The 22,766-nt window shown below is 63.6% G+C and overlaps 1 protein-coding gene across 1 annotated transcript; it reads left to right on the forward strand.

Moving 5' to 3' along the window:
- Nucleotides 1-4,675: 4,675 nt before the first annotated feature.
- LOC111153405 (collagen alpha-1(I) chain-like) lies at nt 4,676-9,274 on the forward strand. The gene is made up of 4 exons (XM_022512421.1): nt 4,676-5,004; nt 7,483-8,692; nt 8,966-9,169; nt 9,257-9,274. Exons 1-4 carry the CDS (start codon nt 4,676-4,678, stop codon nt 9,272-9,274), a joined length of 1,761 nt encoding a protein of 586 aa, XP_022368129.1.
- The last annotated feature ends 13,492 nt before the right edge of the window (nt 9,275-22,766 follow it).

Raw genomic sequence — 22,766 nt, forward strand, 5'->3', positions numbered from 1 at the left:
CAGGTGTGCGTGTGAGTGAGGACAGGTGTGCATGTGAGCGGGAATCAGGTGTACCTGTGAGCGAGATCAGGTGTGCGTGTGAGCGAGATCAGGTGTGCGTGTGAGCGGGACCAGGTGTGCCTGTGAGTGGCGACTCGTGTTTCTGTGAGCCGGGTCAGGTGTGCGTGTGAGCAGGCCCTGCAGGTAACCTGCACTTACCCTGGGAATGGGGCCCAGGGATGGCAGCGGACTGGGGCAAGGTGGAGGCCAGCAGGATGCACGTGTCTGGAAAGCTGGACAGGCCTCAGAGAGGCACAGAGCTCACCCAGGACCCCTGTCCCCTGCCCCCAACATACCGCTGGCCCTGTCACCCTCCCTGGGCACTGGAGGACCCCTCCTCTGAGCCCCTCTTGCTGGGAACCTCTGGTGGTGGGTAAAGTGGTACCAACCAGCCTCCCAGGGACCCTCTGGGGAAATGCTGGCCCTTCCTCCCTGCCCATCCTCCCCTGGCGCTGCTCTGAGGCCCCCGGCTCTAGCCCCAGCCCGCACCTCCAGACCTCCGGAAACTCAGTACCCACGTCTCTGAAGGGGCCAACGCTGCCTCAGTCACAGCCACGCAGCCTGTGACGTCTGCTAGCAGGATGAGCCCAGGTGGCAGAGACGGTGGGCGAGGGACGAGAACCAGTGTCCTTGGGAAATACCCTGCAGTCACAGCATCTGGGTTCCATGAGGAACCCCGAAGAGGCCAAACGTTGTTTGCTCACTGGGCTGGGGTGTCCCTTGGACCTGTGCACTTCCCGGCGAATTCCTGACCTGAGCGGGGCACGGCGATTCAGAGACCTGCGGGCCTGGGTGGGAGCTGCTCCCCATGAAAGCTCCCTGGTCGCGCGCCGCCCCCGTCCCAGCTGGAAGGTTAACCTCTTCCACTAGAGGCAAAGCGCCAAGCCCTCTGGGCGCCCGGGAGTCTGTGTGGGACGCGCTCTGCCACAAGCTGAGTTGAGAAACAGGCTCCGGCTCCAGCAGACGCCACAGGCCTGCGCGGGGAAGGGACTCCCAGGGCGGGGAGCATCGGAAGGAAGCTTCTGGAAGTCACTCGGGGTCTCCCTGAGCTCCTGCTCAGGGTCCCTGGTCTTCAGGCCCCTGGGGTCCATCCCCTCCATGCTGCCCAATCTTCACACCAGGGCCTGGCCCGGGGGAGCAGTGGGTGCAGAAGCCCCAGAGTACTGCAGGGACTGCTGACAGGACCCCGAGGCCCAGGGTCCTGACCGAGATCCCGTCTCTGTGCGAGAAACCTCGAAGGCCCCGGGAACGCGCATCCCTGCGGACCGGATGGTCCGGAGCAGCACAGGCATGCGCCTGGGGATGGGCAGAGTGGAGGGCACCCGTGAGGAGGCTCTGGCTGCTGGAGGCCCCTTACTGGACGCCGCCAGATGCTCTGGGTTGTCCCCGAGGCTGTGAACAAAGCGCACAGACGGACAAGAATGAGACCTGGAGGGGAGGAGAGTGTCCTCCCTGCTCCTCGACGCTTCCCCGGCAGGCTGCGTGTGATGCTGGCGGGCGGGGCACCAAGGCTCCCGGAACCGCGCGCTCCAGAACGTTCCACGGGGCTCGCCTCCCTGCTCCACTGCCTTTCACCAGTGCCCAGGCCCCAGCGTCAGGGTCTCGAGCTCTATCTCCCCCAGCGCTGCTGCCCTGAGGGGAATGAGGCCAGCAAGGCCTGGTCCCATCCCCGCGCCGCGTCTGCGGCCCCATCTCTGAGGGCCCTTGCGCACAACACGGCCCTCTGGCAAGTGTGCACACTTTCTTTCATAACGTGGTTGCCTGCTCCGTGGCTGCCTTGGACACTCGATGTGAATGACCACTCGTCCCAGCTGAGGGCGGTGCCAGGCAGTGAGAGCCTTCCCGGGGCCGACAAAGCGGCCTTTCTGAGCTGCACAGCCCGCCGGCCACCCCCGCCGGCCACCCGGGACAGACAGGAATCCCACTGTGTGCAGAGTAGTCCTGAGACCCCGGCACGGCCCCTGTCAGCCCCAGTGCAGGAGCCGACCCCACCCAGGGCTGTGTGAGCAGGACATACGTAGGCCCCGGGGCCCATGACCTCAGGCCACTGGTCCACACAGGCCCCGAAGCCAGGCATCCCCGAGAGCCGCAGGCCATGGCTGCCCCAAGGAGTAAAGCCCACGCCCTGCCGCTCCCCGTCCAAAGACCAGGAGTCAGGCGCCGCAAGCCCAACATCTGGGGCCAGGGGCCCCTCCTGACCGTCCTGCAGCGAGGTCACTGGGGGACCCCCATCTTGGACCTGTGGAGCTGCTGTCCAGCTGGGGCGGCGGGGACAGGCTGTGGGACGACCAGCACAAGGGGCCAGGCAACTGGGACGGGGGCCCAGGACAGGAGGTGCACTCTCCAAAAGACAGCCTCGGGGGACAGGTACCTTTCCAGTAGGGGAAACTGAGGAAGGCCAGAGCTGCTGTGGGGCAAGGGCATTTCACCCCCATCCACCCAGCCACAAGGGCTCCTGGGTCGCCTTTCCCTTCCCCATGATAGCAGGACATTCTCTGGCCACCGTAAAGTCAGGGATTTGGGGGGGACCTGCTCAGGCAGAGCCCCCATTTCCCTCAACAAGTTTTCCAGGGGATCCGAGAACACCAGTGCCCAGGAGTGTGCACAGAGCACATCTGTGTGTGGGTCGAGACAACGAAGCATGTGGGGGCGAAGAGAGAGCCCCCAGGGGAGACGCGGTTGGAGGGGCGCCGCAGCACACCCCATTCCCGAGACAGGGCCTCAGAACCAAAGACAGCGAGCGGCAGGCTGGGCCCACGGCCCACCGGTTCGCGGCAGTGAGGTCCCCAGAGCCACCCCAGACCACTGCCCAGACCAGCATGAGAACCGACCCGATTCCCAGGCTCACCGTCTTGCTGCACTTCCCCGAAAAGCTCTCCTACGACGCTCCCACAACAAGGCACCCGGCACAAGGCCACGCCAGAACCGAGCACACGGGCCACGCTACCCACGCTGCACACGCTGGCCTCGGCGCTTGGATTGAACCTCTAGACGGGCCTACCTGGCAGGAGGGAGGGCACTTCTGGCCGCTGAGGCCTCTGTCCGTCCCTCAGCACCCCACCCGGCCAGCGCCTGTGGGACCCGGATGCCAGGTACGCTCCCTACGCAGAGGGCAAGCGTGGTGGGGTGAGTGGTGAGCCCCGAAAGGCATGTCCACCCCCCCAGAGCCTGTGAGGGTGACCCTGTTTGCAGGGGTCAGGAGGCCAGAGACCTCCAGTCGGGGTCTGGAGTCCCTGGGGGGCCCTGAATCCAGCAACACATGTTCTTGGAGAAGGAGGAGAGACAGACACGAGTCCTCGCGATGGCTGAGCCACAGGCCCAGGGACAGACCTCTGGGCCCCGGGGTGGGGGTGGGGGGCAGAAGAGGAGAGAAGGACCCTTCCCTCGACCCTCTGGACGGAGCATGGCCCTGCCCACCTGGATCTCAGGCTTCTGGCCCCAGAACTGAGCCAGGATACATGTGTGTGTCACAGCTGCCCCAGGGCCCTCACACGGCCCGCCGGAGCGGAAGAAGCAGCCCTCACAGACAGCCACCCTGGAGGAGAAGGGCCAGCGCTGGTGGCCGGCTCCAGGGCCCCCAGAGGCTGGGCCCCCAGTGGGGAACGGCCATCGGACGCCGGCCTGCTGAGAGGCCCATCTCAGCCCCAAGCTGGAGGACTCTGGGCAGAGGGGGAGGTGGTGGCCCCCAAGCCTGTGGGTTTAGGGGAGGCTTACAGCGCCGCGGGGCCCGGCCTGCACAGCCCTCCTGCAGGGACAAGGCAGACCGGCCGGAGGGGCCGGGGGCCGGAGTCCGCTCACACCGAGGCACATCCACGAAGCCGCAGATATAAAAACTTCTCTTCAAGATCCTGAACGAAACAGTAACCAAAGTAGCCAAGGAATGCGCTCAGCCGTCAGAAGGGTCCGCGCTCCACAGCCGAGCGGGTCCTCGAGACCAGCTCCGGGGAGGACCCGCCGCGCACGGGAGTGCAGGCCGGGCGGCCCCGGTGGCCTCAGCGCGGGCTCGAGGCGCAGGTCCTCCGCCAGCGGAGGAGGCAGTGGCGTCCGTGTGCGGGAAGGGGTGCCTGCGGGCGGCTGGATGCGGGCTCTCGGAGGAGCGCCTGCGAGCTTCTCTCGGGTCGGAGCTGGGCCGCGTCTGCGTCCGGGAAACGCCAGGAGGAAAGGAAGCGGCCTCCCCGCGCCGGGACAGGACAGGCCAGGCCGCCGCAGCTTCCGGACGCACGGGAGGGCGCACGGGGTCCGCTGCCCTCCGCGTGGCCGCGCAGACGGGCCGTGCAGCGCGTCCGATAACGAGCCGGTTAAAATACCGCGAAGGAGCACCGGGTCCTACAGGACGCGCAGGACGTCGCGGGACATGCTGTGGCCGGGCGGAGCCGAGGGTCCGAGCGGCGGCTTTGAAACGGGGCCCGGAACCCAATGACAGAAAGACGTCCCCGTCGCTAAGCTCGGCCACCGTTTTCACTCAACCCAGACGCGAGATCGCACGATGCTCCCGCCAGGGCCTCCAGGCGAAGGGCTGGAGACACACGGGTCGTGAGGCAAGAACGAGAGGGGCTCCGCAGGCGGTGAGACGGGAGGGAAAGCTCTGGGAACGAGGTCGGCGTCCTCCGGGGCGGGGCGGGGACTCGCCGACGGGATGGGGCCAGCGCACACAGGCCGGCCCAGGTGGCCAAGCGGGACCCCAGGCCGGCGTCGGGCCAGTGAGGGGCGTGAAGGGCTGACGCGTTCAGAGGCCGACGCGCCAGGGCATCGGACGGCCTCGGGGCACGGGAAGGTCCGTCAGCGGCCACTCGGAGGTCCCTGCCCTCGAGAACGCCACCAGCTTGAGACCAAGAACTTCCGCTCATCCGCAAACATCACGGGGGGAGAAATAACGCAGGGCCGGAGCGGAGGCCAGAGCGGAGGCCGGTCAGATGTAGCCAGCCCAGGCCTGTCTCCCGAAACTCTGAAGGACCCCCCAGCTCAGTAAGGAAAAGACACGGGCCAGGCCCCCCAGTCAGGCCCTTCCCGCGGGGTTGCTGCCAAGGAAGGAAAGCCCTGGGAAGAGCAGGCCAGCCAGGGGCCAGCGGACGCCCACCACAGGCCACAGGCCACAGCAGCACCCAAGGCCGAGAGGCACAGGGTCGGAAGCAGGGACGGCACAGCCGGTCTCAAGCACCAAGAAATCATCTCCCACCCCCGAGCCCCCCGCCTCGAGCCAGGGGCACGTCCCTAGCTGCCGGCACCACAGCACACAGCCCCACGATGGAGACTTGGCTTCCCTGCTTCTCTCTTGAGGCAGGTGAACCTTCTGGAAAGATCCCATACAGAGACGGGCAGCCTGGCACTGGTGGTCCTGCCCGGACAGCAGACCCCAGCCACCATCAGGGAACGGAGGCCACCGTCCACACCAAGTCCTGCAGGGTGGCAGATCTGGTGGCAAAGCAAACATCGTCCCTGTCTTAGCCCCCTGGTTTGGGGACAGTCCGTTGTCCGGCATTAAATGCCTAGAGCGGGGCTGAGGGTCAGTGTGAGCCTCGAAGCACACGCACTCAGCAGCATGTACACCTGCACCGAGAAGGGGACGTGAACGGGCTTCGCACAGACAGCTCGGATCCAGGGCCACAGGGTCAGCCTGGAGGAGCGCCCACGTCATATCGACTCAGGGGCCACACCCACACACCACGCCCAAAACCTGCCCGCCCAGCTGACCCGTCCCAGATGCAGATGGGACACTGGGGCGCATGAGGCCGCCGCGGGGTCATTGGAGGGCGCTGGAGGCTGTGTGGCCTCCCCATTGCAGAGTTCCCCAAGCGGAGGCAGCGTCTGCTCCCCTGACACCGGCCAGGTGCTCCGCAGCCGTGCAGTCACGTGGGTGTGACAGGACGGGGTCTGGGGAAGCGTGGCCCAGGGCAGGAACTCACCCAGAGCCTGCAGGGAGCGCAGCACTTATGCCAAAAATCAGAGACACAGGCACACTGGCAACACGCTGGGGACATGCACCAACACATAGGACATACTGGACACATGATAGGGACACGCTGGGGACACATGAGGACACATGGGGACCCACTATGGACATGCCAGGAACATATGGGAGACATATCAGGACATGCTGGGGACATACAAGGGACACATGGGGGACATGTGGGAATATACAGAAACATGCTGGGGACACGTGAGAGTGCCGCACCACAGAAGCAGGAGGAGAAGAGGAAAAGGCTCCAAGTGGTTTTAATGTCTAGGCTTGAAAAAGGTAAAAACCTGTCTTTCCTTGCCATAAACCTAATTAAAAAAAAAGAGGAAGGCGGCAGGAAAGTGCTCCTGGGAGGAGAGGCGCAGGCTCTGGACGAGGGCCGGGAAGACGAGTCAGAAACTGTCACTTTTCACACTCTGTGGAAGACCCTCCTCTCTTCAGCGAAGAGGGTCCTGTTTGGACGGCAACTCACAACCCACGGGAGCCGCCGCAGGGTCCCTTGCTCGGGGGGGGTTGGCAACTGGCACCTGTAACCAGACTGACTTGGGTCGGATGAGCCCTGGAGACAGCAGCTCGGCTCCCACGGGGAGCTGCCCTTCCCTATTCTGCCAGCCCCTGGGTTGGTGGCTCCGGTGGACGCGGCACTCAGTGCCAGACCGGGGCGCCAGGCTGGGCCGAGGAGGACCTGACACTTCAAGGTGCAGGAGGCCCCCTGCCCCACGGCCCCAGGATCCCCAGATGGCACCTCCCGCGTGCTCCTCCTGCCTCCCTGGCCACATCACTGGCTATAAATAGGTCTGGCTCCCAGGCAGCACTGCCTCTCCCAGAGGAAGCTTTTAATTCTCAGCCTCTCCTGCCCACAGCGCTCCGCCGCCCTGAGGACAGTCTGGCTGCTAAAAGCCTCCGCTTACATGGCAGCAGTGATGAATGATTTCAGTTTCCTAAGAAATTCTCCCGTGATCTGCCCATTATCCACCATGAGAATTATAACCTCGTATGCGGCGACAAGTTATTTACTGCACGTTGGAAGCTTCCAGGAAGATGAGAACATGGCCAGCGCCGCTTCCTCTGATGTCCATCGCTTCGCTCCTCCGGCCCACGCAGAGCCATTCTACGCAGTGGTACCCGAGTCAGGGAGCCCCCTGGCAATCACCAGAGCCACAGGGCCTTTCCCCAGGAGCGCACACAGACCCTCTGCTTTCAGCAGACGCGCCCAGGAAATTCAGCAGCGCCCTGCCCCCCACCCCGGCACCCCTCAGGGAGCCGTGTGATTTGGACCATGTGATGGGAGCAGCGGCTGGTACCAGAGCCCAGAGCCGGGGTCATGGAATACAGTCTAACGCCCCCCCCCCCCCCCCCCCGCTGGCCGCGCCCGGCCCCCCCCCCCCCCCCCCCCCCCCCACCCCCCCCCCCCCCCCCCCCATCACTCCATCCCCTGTGGTCCCTGCTCTCGGGATTCGGGTCAGCCTTTACCAATCACCTCCCAGGAACCGGGGGCTGGCCTGGCTGGTACAGAGGCGCCCCCACCGCACCCGCGGGGTCCTCCCTGAGAGCTTGGCCGAGGGGCGCGCGGGGAGGCTGCAGAGTGTGACCGCGAGCCGGGTCCTGTTCCCGCCAGGTGATCGAGCGCATGAGCGCACAGACGGGCGACGGCAGGGCCAGCTGGCCCAGAAAGGTGCCCGACGGCCGCAGACGCAAAACGCCTGTCAAAATGCGCACGACCGGGGTGTGCGGCACGGATTTTCCTGCGCCCTCCCCCACCCCCATTTCGGGGCTACGTTTGCGGCAGTGAAGCCGCAGGATCAAGGGCTTCTCCGCCTTCCCCCGGAGGCCGGCCCCGCTCCCCAGCGCCGCGGAGGCCTCGGTCGGTCGTGCCCGCGCCGGGAGCCCCTCCGCGAAGCGTCCGCGTTTGCGCAGCGCAGGCCGGACGCGCTCACCTGCGGCGCGGACGGGGGCGCGGATCGGGGCGCGGACCCCGCCGGCGGCGGACCCAACGACGGGCCCGGGTCTCCCCGAATTCGCGCCGCAAGACGGTGGCCCCTCACACCTCTCAGCCCCGAGTCCCCGCCCTGTCGCGGCCGGCAGACCCCGGGCCTGGGCAGCGGCAGACGCGGTCCCCGAAGCCGGACGCGGAGGGCTCGGGCGGCGGCGGGGAAAGGGGCTGCGAGGGGCGTCTTCGCCGCGCGAGCCCGACGCCGGGGGAGGCCGCAGCACCTGCGCCCGCCGCCCGCGCCCTCCGCGCCCCCAGACCCACGCCCCCGCCGCCAACCCCGGGCGCACGCGCACCGCGGGGAAGCCCAGGGCCGGGGTCGCACGGACTCACCCGGGCCGCAGCCGGGAGGAGGCGCGGCGGGCGCAGGTGGCAGGCGCGGCGGGGGAGGGGGTGTCCTGCGCCCGGCGCCCCGGACCGAGCCCAGCGGACCCTTACCTCGGAGACGCGGCCACTGCAGCGGGCGCCTCGCGACTCGGCCGCGCGCGACCGGGTGTCCGGCGTGTGCCCGCGCCCCCGCAGCCCCGGGCCCGCCAGCCCCGCCCCGACGCCCCCGACGCCCCGCCCCCTCCCCGCCCCGCGCGCTCATCGGCCCGCCCCCAGCCCGGCCCTCCCCGCACGCTCATTGGCCCGCCTCGGCCCCTCGGGCTCCCGCCCCGCCCCCGCCCAGCCCTGCCCGGCCCCGCCCGTCCCGGGGAGCGCGCAGAGTGCGCGGAGGCCGGTTCGCGCGCCGCCTCTGCCTTACAAGGCCCGCGCGGCGCAGGGGCGTGGGAACCCCGTGGGGGAGGCGGGCTGGGGGCGGGGGGCCGGGGGCGGCAGCCCCTGCCCCTCCCGGAAGCCCGGAGGCCGGCCCTCACTCCCGCGGCCCGCCGCTCGCGCGTGGACCGGCCTGCGGGTGGGGCTGCGGACGCGGGCGTCTCCGCGGGGACTCTCGGGCCGGGGGGCGGGCGCGGTGCTGGGACCTTGCCCACCGCGCTCAGGTCGGGGCGCGCAGTGGGCCACGCCCTGGGGCTTGGGGGAAGCGGCAACGTGCGGCCCGCTCCTGGGTGGGGTCGGGCGGTGCCGAGCACCCGGCGCTGGTCACCGGGCGCCACCGAGCCGCCTTCCCCGAGCACGAGTCGCGGCTGCGTCCCCAGCCAGGCCTTGAGGCCTCGTGCTCCTCGGCTCGCGGTGGGCCTCGGCTGGTGAGCTCGGGGCAGCGGCCATCCTGAAATCCTCTTCCAGTTTCTCTTTCTCTTTCCCAGCCGACACCTGCGCTCCTTCCCGGCCAGGCAGGCTCCGTCCAGTGACGGCAGGGGTGTCCCTGTCTGTGCCCTGGGGGACCCCCTCTAGCGCAGAAGCCCAGCCTGGGCGTGGGGGGTGACTTTAAGGTCACTTCCAGCTTCACTGCTGAGCTTCCCTCGGACCTGTCCAAGGGACCACTGCCCCAGCGTCTGCCCCCTCCTCCTGACGGCAGACCCCACCCTCGCTGGCACCCATTCCGGGCTAGGCCCTCCCTCTCCCAGCTACAGAGACCCCTCCACACTCCACAGGCACACCCCCCGCCCCGCCCCACAGGCTCTGCCTGGCTCTCAGATGGGGCTTCGGAGCCCGTAGGAGTGCAGCTCTGGGTTGCAGCTCCCGTTCCAGCCAGGTCACACACAGCGCCCGCCAAGACAGCAGAGCAGACTGCAGCGCGGCACGGGAGAAGGGGTCCCATGGCTGCAGAGAAGGGGTGCTGGGGCTGGCTCTCCAGCAGACCATTGGCCCATCGGGTGGGGGGACACTGAGAGCTAGGGACAGGCAGCCCTTGGTGGCCCAGCCCCATCCCATCCCCACAAATGTCCTGAGTCCCACATGCCTCCTCTCAATCCCTCTGGTTTCTACTGCTCCAAACTGCTGGAAGACAGGTCTGTCCAGGGGTCTGCTTCCCAAGACTCGGGGCTCTGTCCGTTCAGGCTGGGCTGGCCACACGTCTGTGTCCCACTCAGCCCTCAGCACTGCCTTCCCCGGGCTGTCGTAACTCAAAGTGCAAGGGAAGGAGGGAAAAGCGGCACGGTCCCACGATTGTCATGTTAGCTACCAGCGCCTGCTGAGTCCACTGTGCGAACCCAGCACCCACGCCAACACAAACACAGTGCAGCTGGCCAGTGGAGGTGAGCTTCAGGCCTTAGGAGCAAAAATGCTGAAGGTTCATGTTCTTTGGGGTGGAAAGGCAAAATGTGGGGTGATGGGCAGAGCACTGGGGAACCCCCAAGAGCAGCCGGACAGAGCCACAGCCCTGCCCCTACATCGCAGGCTGGCCTGGCACCCTGTTTCTGGGCCAGTCCGTGGCCGGAGCTGGGCTTGCGGTCTGTCCCATTCCTGGACTTTTACTGGCTGTCCGCAAATGAAATTTTTTTGAGCTCACAGGTGTGCTGCTCTCTGAAACCCGTGCAGCGCACACTGAAAAAATCACTGACCGGAGCGGCAGAGAAGGTCTTCACAAGTCGGAGCTCCCCACCGCGTAGACTTGCACCCTGGTCCAAGGGTCCCCAGGCCCCTCCTCCAGCCGTGGCTGCTGGGCCAGTGCGCCCTTTGTCGGGGATGCTGCTGCCCTGGGCTCCGGCCCACCAGTGACTCGGGCAGCCTCCGTCTGCCCTCCAGTTGTTAAAACCCGACTCTCAGTTGGCAGGAAAGCGTTCGCGCACCTGTGTGGTGGCCGCAAAGGCATAGTCCGCAGCCCGGAGTCATATGCATTCGTGGGGTACTGTGCTTGTCCCCGAGGCTGCTGGAACAAAGGGCCACACACTGGCAGCCGAAATTCTCTCCATTCTGGGGCCAGAAGTCCAAAGTCCAGGTGTGGGCAGAGCTGTACCGCCTGCGGAAGGGGGCAAGGCCGTCCTGTTTCCTGCAGTGGCTGGGGCTCCTGGCCTCCAGGCTTGGCCTCTGTCTTCGCACGGCCTCCTCCTTCATGGCTCACTGGCTTAGGGCCCACCTGGATACCCCCGCGTGCTCTCTAAATGTATCCGCACAGGCCCTTCCTCTCTCTGGGGGAGATCTGAGTTTCAAGGGGCCGTGATTTGCGGGGGCGGCCTCCCCCCAGCACAGGGGCTCTTCCTAGCTCTCCTAGGGGTGGCCCAGCAGCCACAGCAGGTCATTGGGAGACCAGTTGTCCTGGATCCCCAGGGAATTTTCGCGGCATGCAGTCAGGAGAACGAAGGACGGGACCGCTGCCCCCACGTGGGCAGGCTGGGCTGGCATGGGTTCTGCTGGGCTGATGTCTCCGTGCCTCAGCCACCACAGTCCCATCTGGCTGTCATGGGCTCTAGGTCCTGGGTCTCTGCCCCTGAAGGAGGTCGAGGGCCGCTGTGTGCAGGGAGAGGGACATCACAGTGTCCTTATTTCTGGAACCCGAGCACATCCTCTTGGTGAAAATGTGTCCTTGACCGCAGGCTGTCCGAATCCCATCCCCACAGTCTCCCTGCTGTGAGAAGTCCGTGCGTGGAGTGAAGGCTGCACTCAGGTAGCAATGGGGGGAACTCCTGGACCCCCAAACCACGACTGGGATGCCGTGCGTCTCCCCCGCCCCGCAGGCCGCCGAGCGCTTGGGAGCTCTCCCTCACCGCCGGCTCCCTGGCCCCACTCAGAGCGCGTGCGGTCTCCCCACAGACGAGCTTTGCCGGGCCTTCCCGTTTACGCCGCTCAACCGTGGGGAATGGCCCTTAACCCAAATGAGACCAAATGGAGCCAAAATGACCCTGCATGGCTGAGGCAGCTGGCACCCAGGGGCTGGGGGACGACCCCTGGCCAGTTCTGGGCGTCTTGGGGCTGCCCAATGGGCCCCGCTTGGGCGGGGAGTCTTCCTCAGACGGGCGGCCCCTCCAGTGTCAGTTGCGTCAGGCTCTGCTCACATGCTGGGGACAGGCGTCCCGGTCAGGCCTGGCTGCACGTATGGGACCCTGTCAAAATTCAAATTCGGGCCCTCGTACAAAAATTAGTAAGGCTCCCAGGAGGGCAACAGTGCAGTGTCCAGCAGGGCTCAGGGCCTTCCGGCAGCCCCAAGTGCACACAGTCCCAACAGCTGTCCCGCTGTCAGCCGCTCTTGGGACGGAGGAGCTCACCCAGGGGTGCCCAGTGATATCGGGCAGGTACCCACAGCCGGTGTGTGAAGCTTACCTCAGAAACTTGTTTTGGCTTGGGAATTTATCCTTACGATCGTTAAACTGGGGGTGAAGTCTTATTTATTCCCTAATTTTTATTCAAATGAGATTTTATTCAAATAAGATTTTTAGGACTTGAGGTCTGTCACTGATTTTGCTTGTAAGAAAACTCCAGAGGCACCAGCCCACCAAGCAGGGGTGAAGGCACGCCACGTCACCTTGGGCTGGGGTTCCTTGAGTCTGAACTCCCCACCCCCCACCCCTGCACTAGCCTACAGAGCTAACCCAGCGATGGGCCACATGGGCGGTGACAGATGCTGGGGTCTTCCTGGGGGCGTGTGGTCACTGAAACTGGCTACATGTGGCCGTGTGCTGTGCTCTGTATGTCCACCTGTGCCTGCCTTCTCTTCTTTCTCCCGTCCTGCGGGCGGACGTTCCGGCACCGAATGCGCCCAGATCAAACAAGGGCAGGCCCCCGCAGGACGATCCTGCCCCCCAAGTCACCGTGAGAGGCAGCTATAATGGGTGTACTGAGGTGCCTGTGTGAAGGAGGCAGCTTTCTGTCAGGCCCCTCTGGGAGGTCATAGGGGTGCACGAGCAAGTGAAGAAAACAGCCCGTTCGCCACCGTGGAGGTCAAAGCCTGTTGGGGAGCTCCTTCCCTGCACGTGTGAAAACCTTCGAGAAGACGCTGGTGGCAGCAGCTGTGGCTTCACAGATTCCAGGACCAAGAGGGGCCGCAGGATCCCAGGACGCTGGCATCAGGGGCAGCTCCTACTTGGTCATAAAACCATCCCCTAGTACAGTCCAGATCTTCCCCAAATTAATCTAAGCGAGTGTTCCGTGGACACAGCAATCCCCGTGCAGGTTCCACAGTCTGTGCAAGACTGTGGCTGCTGTGCCCTCAGTTCTGAACACAGCTGTCCCCTCAAGAATGGTCATCACCTCCCTGCCACTCGCAGGGCGGGGTTCCTCACGTGCCTCTCCACCATCTGGTGACTCAGCAGCTGAGCCTTCCCAGGTCCATCCACTCTGCTCCCGCAACTGCATTTCCAACTTTGGGCAGCAGCATCGAACACGTCAGATTGTCACAGAACACATTTTTGTGTTGAGGTGAAGTGACAGGAATTAGGTGTGCTCTCACGTGGAGCAAGGCTTGCAAAACGCTGGGCATCAGGCAGCAGAGCCCAGGACCCTGAGGGGCAGGATCCCCACCAATCGCCTGGGTAGTGACCGAGTGCTGTGCGGGGAGGGGACCCAGGCAGAGCCTGGCGGTCGCCCCGGGCGAGCAAACAGAGTTGAGAGACTCTCTCTGTCTCTCCGGGAGAGAGAACTCACGGAACAGAGTCCAAAAGAGGACAGGACCCAGAGATCTGCAGAAGCCCCACAGCCCCGCGAGCGTACAGCTGGGTCCAGTCAGCGCGCAGGTGGGGAGAGCCGTGAGGCTGGACGGGAGCCACAACCCTGCCCGGGGATGCGCCCACGGTTACAGGGTATGCCTGTGGCCGCTGAGCAGAAGGCTCCGCCTCCGGGGGCACTGGGTGAGGCCACAGGGGAAGGAGGTGGGCTCAAGGCTGGTCATGAGCCCCAGCCAAGGCGCAGAGATCAAACTTCTAAAATAATTGCATCTCTGAATACATTTCAAGAACATTGATAAGAATAGAGAAAAATTCAGCATCCCCAAAGGTAAATGTAAGGATTCCTGGCATCCACCGAGAACTATCAGGGTGCCAAGACACAGGAAAGTAAGACGCGTGTGACAAGTGGTCGGTCGTCTGGAACTGAGCCAGTCCTGCCCCAGGGCATGAGCACAACCTCATAACTGCTTCCCATGGGGCCTGAAAGTTACACGGAGACGGGAGTCACAGCAGCACCCCAGGTGGAGTCTGTAAGGCTGTGAACTCCAGCGTGTGAGATGGAAAATGCGCCAAGTGGGTCAACAGCAGATGAGACATGAATGGGGGGAAACAGCCGAAATTGTCCGGAGAGAAACAGGGAACAGAGACTGAACAATCAACCATCAGTGTCTGTGGGAACAGCCCAACGTATGTTTAACAGGAGCCCCCCCAAAAGAGGAGGAGATACTGGGGGCAGGGGTTCAGAAAAAGTGTTAGAAAAATAATGGCTAAGGCATTTCCAAATTTGATGTAAACTCTAACCCACAGAGGCAGGAGGCTCGAGGAGACTCAAGCACCAGGACCCCCGTGCAGACGGCAGCGGTCACAAGCGGGAACACGGCCGCAGCTGGGGGCCAGGCGCCGTGCACGAGGGATGCGGGCCGGGCGCAGTGGCAGGCCCGTGGGTGGCCCGTGGGTGGCCGAGAGGTGGGATCTGCTGAGGCAGCATGGGGTGGCACACACGGTGTTACGGGAATAGGTCACGTAACCAAGGACACCATGCGTGTCCTAGAAAGTGAGCCCAGGGCCCTGCAGACGTCCCATGAATCAGGCTTATTACTCGTCCAAATCTGTTTTCCCTCTGTGTAACCCAGCGGCCTACTAGGAAGCCGGGGAGGCAAGGATGCGTTTTGCATTTCTCCCCACAGCTTCTGACCAGACGCTTCACACGCTTCCCTCCTTTCTTGTCCGACGTCGTGGTGCTGCAGGCTTGTTATCTAGAAACATGGTTCTTGCTCTTTTTCCTACATACAGCGTTGCAGGGCGTGTAAGTCTAGGAGGACAGCTGTTTATTTCCCGCCCTTCCGTCCTTACCGCTGGGGAGTCTGCCCGCTGTCCGCTGTCCCCGCCGGTTGTCTTTCATTCTGGTTGTATTTAAGGGCAAACCGCCGCAGGGGCACTGCCTCCCCTACTGGACGGCGAGTGTGGCTCTCTTACTCTGAGCTTCTGCTCCCTTGCATCCATGTCTTTGTGCATCCTGGGCGATCCTGGTACCAGAGTGTGTCCCTTCTCACATTCCTTGTCCCCCGGACTCCAGCTGGACGCATCTGAGGTCTGTCTGTCATGATGGGGACATGGGAGCAGAGGCAGGGGGGTTCCCATGGGTCAGCTACATGGCATGTGGCTGCCTGGAGACACCTCACAGGTGGGCAGTCCTGGGGAGCAGGTTGAGTTAGCACGGGGTGCCTGTTGGAGGAATCTGTTAGGGTCCGTGATCAAAGGAACGAGACTGATATAAAGTGAAAATCAAACAAAGCTTTATTTCACGCCAAGCGTCAAATATCAAACTGACTGGTAGGGGCCGTCTCTTACGAAGAGACGACGACGATGATCCCAACAAGGTCACTCCCAAGAAGGCCGCTCTGCATGAGGCCACTCTGGACGAGGCTGCTCCGCAGATGAGGCCGCTCCGGACGAGGCCACTCCCAGGATGAGGCCACTGTTGATGAGGTCGCTCCCCAGACAGGGCCGCTCCCCGGACAAGGCTGCTCCCAAAAAGAGGCCACTCTGGAGGAAGCCGCTTCCAGGACGAGGCCTCTCCCGACGATGAGGCGGCGATGACGACAGCGACGATGACAAGGAGGACAACAACCCCGATGACACAGACTCTGCTCCCCGCGACGCCACTCTGACAAGGCTGCTCCCCAGAGGAGGCCGCCGCTCCGGACAAAGCTGCTCGCCGAAGAGGCCACACCCCAGACAAGGCTGCTCCAGACGAGGTCACTCGACGACAAGGCCGCTCCCCGGAATGACGCCGCTCTAGTGAGGCCCCTCGCGGCGGGGCCGCGATTCCAGGTGTTGAGGCCGCTCAGGGCGGGGCCGAGGCTCGGGGTGGCAAGGCCCCTCGTGGCAGAGCTGCGGCTCGGGGCGGCAAGGCCGCTGGGGGCGGTGAGGCCGTTCACGGCGGGGCCGCTCCTCTGTGGTGGCGAGGCCACTGGCGGCGGGACCGCTGGCGGCTCTCACAGCTCTGACAGCTCTCCTTCTTCTGCCTCCAACGGCCTCGCAGACCAACCTTTATAGGGGTGATTTAGCCCCGCCCACACACAGGTGGCCAATTGAATTTCAATTCACCCTAGTGGATATACGCGTGCCCCACTGGACGTCTTCATCCGGCCTGGCCTGCCCCTACATCCGGCGTTTACAAGTAAGTTCCTCTGGGAGGGGCAGGCCCTTACAGAACCGAGGTGTGGAAGGTAAAGGAGCCTGCACCCGAGCACACCTCCTCCAGGAAGCCTGCCCGTGGTGGTGTGGCATGGGGCCCGCAGGTTCAGACTGGAGCCACAGCAAACTGCTCCGCGAAACAGGTGGCCGCCACGGGGCCCACAGAGGGTCACCGCCCATGGCAGGCCTGACTCAGGCGAGCAGCGCCCCCCCAGGGGGGGGGATGGGCTTGGGAGCTGGTTCTGCAGCCCCCGACCCCGGGCCTCTTGCACCGGGGCCTGGGGGGGGGGGGGCCAGCGCCAGACTGCTCAGATTGGGGTGGGGGTGGGGGTTGGCCACAAATCCTCCCCATCCCCCCAAAAAGCCACCTAAAGCCCAAGAATGTAAAATTTACCAGGACTGACTTAAAGTTGATTGCCAATAAAATTAATTTCTATTATTTCCTATAATATAATTCCTAAATTCTGAAGAGTATCCTTAAAAACTGCTTAAGTTCCTGACAGTTAACTTTGCTCATCATCCCAAGAGAAAACAGCACCCCAGGCCTGTTTCGAGTCCCAGCACAACCCGGGGGGCTTGTTGGGGAAACCGTCACAGCCCTCGGCACGTGGCTGCCCCGCCCAGCCAGATACAGGTCTCTGGGAGAGCTGCCCATGTGGCTCCGCTTCCCCTCCCTGCCCTGACTCCCTTCCCGCCCTCTGCGGGAAGCCAGGCCACAGGCTCCCCTGGGGTCTGCGTGGACAGGGGGATTACCCTGGGACCTTCGGGACCTCAGAGGATGTGCCGCTCTCTGAGTGCAGCAGGGCCATCAGGTGTCATGATCTCGGGCTTCCCCGGGAGGGTGCAGGGAGACCCAGCCTCTCCCTGAGCCACGGACAGGCCCTCAGCCGGGCTGGATGGCGCAGTGCTGGCCTCTGCCACCTCCGGTGTCCCCTCCAGAGACTGGCGATCCTGGAGATGGTATGGGCCCGCTCCCAGCTCATCGGTGGATGTGGCAGCCATGCCACCCTGGGCCTGGGGGCTCCCTGGGCAGGCGTCCCCCCAGGACAGCAGATTTTGGCCTCCGCACAGCAGCGAGTACGCAAGTATGAGGTTCTGCAGGTCTGACTCCCAGGCTGGGGTCTCCAACGAGGGGGGCTGCTGGGTAGAGCCATTGGCCAGTGTGCGCTCCTGCGTGGGCTCCTGTGTGGGCTCCGGGGTTCCTGCAGAGCAAAGGAAGCCAAGTGAACGCCGGGGGCAGGTGCGTGGAGGGCCCGCCCGGCCGGTGCAGCAGGGAGCAGGCAGCCCTTCGCCAGGACGGCCGAGGTGGGGCAGCTGGTGCAGCGAGTCCTGACCTCTCGCCGGGCGGCGGTGGGGGGTGGGCTGCACAGGACCCCTGCACACAGAGCTCATGAGTGCCCTCCTCCCCAGCGAGGCTCCCTCCTGCTCACCCCCACTACACGATGAGGGGCTGCCAGGGCTGGGCAGGAACGCAGATGCCCACACAGGGCATCTTCCGTGAGAAACATCCCACCTGTGGGACCGTGCGAGTGCACAGGTGCACATCCACAAGAATCCAAGACGAGGACCTCGTAGGCCAGGGGCCCCTGTGTGTCCCACAGACAAACATGCGGGCGGCTTTCCCTCCATTCCCGCGGGAGCCGGGTGCTCCCCTCCCCCAAGCCTGCCCTCGTCCCGTCGCTGCCTCGTGGGGGCGTCCCCAGAGGGCCTCCCGTGGGGGACATCTCAGCGGCTCGCACCAGCACCATCCCGGGCCCAGCCTCGCATTCCTGGCAGGACCGACTCCTGCGCCCCTGACGGGACATCAGGCCACCACACGCGTTGCAGCCAAAGCTCCCCGACGACAGGACAGCTGTGCTCTCTTCCTGTTCGCAGCTTCTGGGCCCCTTCCGTGCGCTGCCCCTTCAGCGCTGGTCATTTGTTTTTCTCATGGGGTCGTTCTGGACATTGGTCCTGTGTTAGTTATGGACACGACTCACAAACATGTCTCCAGCTTTGGGCGCGACCCTTCACTTTTCGATGGCTCCTGACTACCCAGAAGTCCCTCATTTCCACGTGAACTCACGTCTTCCTGTGGGGTTGGTGCCTTCCAGAATATCTCACGTAACAAACCCTCAGACACCAGGAGGACATCGAGCTACTCCCCAATATCATCTTCCAGTTTTCACAGCTGTCCCTTCCCACACACGTCTTCAGGCCACGTGAGATCCATTTGTGTGAACGGTAAGAGGAAGGGCTCGAACGCCGTCCGCGCTCTCCCCACGGGGCACCAAACCTTCCAGCAACATCTATGAGCGCCCCGCCCCCGCGCCTCCAGCCGCCTCTGCCAGGAGCTGAGCGTCTGCGCGGACGAGCTCGAGGCTTGGAGGCCTCCACGCTGGCCTCGTGGGGACCCCGGGACGGTGGTCAGGCCGGCTTTCATCAACAAGCTTCCCAGAAGCGGCGCAGCTCGCTGACCCGAACGGCCCTTCTTCTCGGGGCTCTTGGCGATTCCCGACCCTGGCGATTCTGCACACATTTCGGCAGCAGCGTCTCCAGCGGGCGCCCGGCCCCACCGTGTCCACTCCGTGAGTGGGTCCGCGTCCGCCTGCCTTCGGGCTCCTCGGAGGGTCCTAAGTCGGGCCCGTCTCTCTGCAAGTCTTGTGTGTCTCCTGCTTGGTCTCTTCCTGGGGACCTCACTTCTGAAACACCGTTGAAAAGGGCCCGTTCTCACTCCCTAGCACTCCTTCCTGATGTAGAAACGCCTACTCCCCCTTCGCCCCAAGATGCGCACCAGCGGGAGGACAGCCCCCCACGCGGAGGCTTCCTCGGGATGAGTGAGGTTGACGATCCCCCGTGGAAGGGGCTCTGTCTTGAGTCACCGGATGTTGGAAAACCCGCCTTCTCTTTGCCTCTGGTGTTTGCTGGTTGACCGACGACCTATCTAGAAGATGACCTGCTGCCCCTGGGCTCCCAGACTCCAAGAGCCGCACCTCCGTAAACACCTCCCCCCCCCCCGCCGCCCCAGGACCCCAGTCCCCGCGTGGACCCCAGCCCCGCCTTGCTCACGGTCGTCCACGTTCTGCTCCTGCCTTCGTGTGCCGGGTGACCCCCCAGCTGTGGGCTGAAGGTCACAGGACCCAGCTGACGGATGACGGGCCGCGGACCCTCAGCGAATGGGTGAGCCTCAGTGGCCCTCAGTTTTCTTCCACTCGTTCTCAGATATGCTCGTCACTTAGACGACAGTTTTCTCTTCACGTGTTTCACTTTGCCTTTTGTCCTCAAAACAATGACCACAGTTACTTTGCGATTGGCCCGCGAGCCGGGCACCCTCGTGTGTCTGGCTCTGCTGCGGCCTTGGCTTTCCCGAGGGCACCACTGTGTGCAGGGAGAAGGGCTCCTTTCTTCCTCGCTCCCGGCACCGGCGATGACAGGTCCAGAATCGCCCCAAGTGAACCCACAGTCTGAGGAGTTTGGGGGAGTCTGTCCTTCCAAGCCATTGACAGAGGATTTTCTCGGCTCCTCTCACCCCGAGGTTTGAGATGGCTGATTACTCTGGCATCCCACGGGGATGGAGAACCGGGTTCCTTCTGGCTCACCGCCACGACGTGGCTATAGCCATCGTTACGGCTAAGTTCTAGGCCTCCCATTCTGGCTGTGCTCTGGGCTTGGTCATCTCTGTCCCTCCTGGAACGCTGTGAAAATCAAGCCCCCCAGGGAAGCGGTGCCCATGGGGTCTCCTCTGGGTTTCTCTTTGCCTCTGTCCCTGGCCTGAGGACCCCTGGCCTCTCCACTGTCCCCGAGCCCCCACACCCCACCGTGCGGTGTGCGCACCCCCAACGGTATAGCCCGAACAGGTGCGGGACCTGCGGCCCAGGGCCCCCGTCACACACAACACCTGTTTGTAATTCATGATCCTTAAGTCCAACTTGAGTCCTTCTGGAATCACATCGAGATCAAGCCACCCTCTCAGCCTCCTGTTCTGGAAACAGGAGCCGCTGACTCGCCGCCATGGGCATGGTGAAGGGCGGGTGGTCTCAGGCGTGGGGCTCTGAAGGGAGGCGTTGCCTGGGCGAGGGTTTCTTGGATGAGGAGACGCCATTTCGGGAGCACTGTGCAAGGATCCCACGTGCGAACGACGATACCCCCGGCAGACAGCGTGGGTGGCCAGGCGGAGCCTCCACAGGTCGCGCCGGGCCTTCGGCTTCGACTGGCCATGGGCCTCGCTCTGCGTGCCTGTTAGCAGACAGGCGGCCGCCGCTCCTCCGGGCCATGGCTCAGACTGGCGGCCACACGTCCACTGGGGCTCCAGCCCCACCGTGCGGCCTGCGGCCTTGCGGCACGCGGGGCAGGTGGCGGGTGAGCGTGGGACCCTGTCTGCAGACCCTCTCCGTGAGCTCAGGCTTGTCCTCTGTGTCACTGACAGTACAGTGTCCCAGCCCCCCCGTTGCTGATTTCTCCCTTTTTTTCTCCCCATGGGAAATCTTTAACTCTAGAGCATGAACTGCGTAGACCCCCACACCCAGGCTGTGAGGTGTCTCACCTTCCTCCTGCTCAGGCGGCCTCAGGTCTCACTGCAGACCCTCTGAGACCTGCGGAGAGAGGAGTAACAGGGAATAGGGATGCAGCTCTTGTCACGCTGCCAGAGCTCTGCCCCGGCGGGCTTCGGGACGTGGCCCAGCACCTTGCCACCCGGGTCCGGAGCACTCACTGCAGTGGGGGGCTGCTGAGCAGACCCCGTGATAGGAATGTCGGCTTCTCCCTCTGCACGCACATCACAATGGAGACAAGTGGTGTCTGATGAGTGGGAAGGTCTCATGGGGGCTGAGGGGGCCCACTTGGACCCCCAGCATGAGGAAGGGGCGACAAGGACACAGCCCAGGCCACCCCTTGCCTGGCGCCTTCCCCTCACAACTCTGATTGCTGGTGGCAAGTCCTGGTGACCCAGGAGCCCCGAGCGTCTTCACATCACCTCCTGAAAGCAGGAAGCATATTCCTTGTCCTGGTGCTGCCAGGCTGGGCAAGAGGTGACTTATCACCCCATTCCGTGGGCTGGCCTATGGTTGGGGGGGACACGGGTCTCGCCAAGGGGCCAGGGACAGCGCTCATCCTAACGCTCAGGGCTGCATGTGGCAGGGACCAGGCACTGGGGCTCTGCACAATCTCCCCTTGGAGGTGCTGACAGACCCCACGGACAGATGTTTCTGGGACACTTCTAAATCGGGAGTGAGCCTTCTGGAGCCAGCACTTGAGAATTATGGTGATGATACAAACTGATGCTTGGATGAGTAAAGACACAGCTTTATAGGAAACAGAAGGGAAGCCCTTATAGATAAAGACCAACCATCCCTGAAGAGGAGGATGTGGACGGGAACAGACTGCGGAACGCCGAGGTTTGAGGAGCTGTCGGGGCAGAGAGGCCCCCGGGATCCACCTAGAGGCAGTGATGAGGGCTGAGCGGGGGCAGGGCTCTGACGGGTCACTGGGGGCCCCACAGGCTAAGCAGCCAGGTGGGTGGCTGCTGCCATCAAACTTCCCAGTCCACAGGTGACAGGAGGGCATCCACCCAAGATGGCTGCGGAATGGGCAGCAATCCCAGTAGAGGAGGGGACAGGGATCAGGAAGCCAAGGTGACTGAGGTATTACTGAAAGTATAAGGATTACACTATTGGTTTAAAATGAAAGCAACACCAACACAGAGCTGGGCAGTGGGATGGTGAAGGGCCACAGGCTAGAGATTTGTGGGGAGCGTGGTGATGACTGTGTTGGTGCAAACATCAGCGGCCTTCACCGGAGGACACAGTGCCAGTGCAGGACGCACGAGGGACCCAACCTCCTCGGAAGGAACCACGATGCTCGGGGAGCCATCAGGGCCAACTCTTCCAGACTCTGGAACTGGACCAGAGCTGTGACAACATGCAGCACCAGGGAAGGGATGCTACCCGTGCCTCCTAAGTGAGCGGTGTGTGCAAGCCATCAGCCACCCACCCTCAGTCCCCCTGTGGCTGCTGGAGGACAGCCCTTGTTCCTGGAGCAGCGAATGTCTGGGCAGCCCGCAGGAACTCCGTACTCCAAAACTTGGGCGAGGTGCCTTTTGGTTGGTCTCTTCATGTCCTTGGGGGCCTGCTCGGTGTTGTCTTGTCCTGGCCACTTTGGCAGCAGTAGCTCCCTTTGGGTGCATCTACTGGAACATTTACACCCCCTATTTGCAGGCTGAAGTTTAAGGAAATTACTGGCTGACCACACAGATACTCAGAGAAACTTCACAACGGGCAATACAGACTTAGTAGCATCACAATCTGATAATCCAAACACCAACAGTCCCCAAGCAGTGGGAGAATCTGGTGTCCAGATTTGCCACATTATAATACTCAGAATATCCAATTCTCAACAAAAAAATAATAAAACAGACAAAGAAATAGGAAAATATGGCCCATTCAAAGGAGAAAAAGAATTTGATGAACTTGCCAGAAAAAGCCCAGACATTTAATAGTCAAGAATATTATATCAGGGGCGCCTGGGTGGCTCAGTGGGTTAAGCCGCTGCCTTCGGCTCAGGTCATGATCTCGGGGTCCTGGGATCGAGCCCCGCATCGGGCTCTCTGCTCAGCAGGGAGCCTGCTTCC

Source organism: Enhydra lutris, unplaced genomic scaffold (genome assembly GCF_002288905.1).
Source record: "Enhydra lutris kenyoni isolate GAN:26980312 unplaced genomic scaffold, ASM228890v2 scaffoldscaffold32, whole genome shotgun sequence".
Classification (NCBI taxonomy): domain Eukaryota; kingdom Metazoa; phylum Chordata; class Mammalia; order Carnivora; family Mustelidae; genus Enhydra; species Enhydra lutris.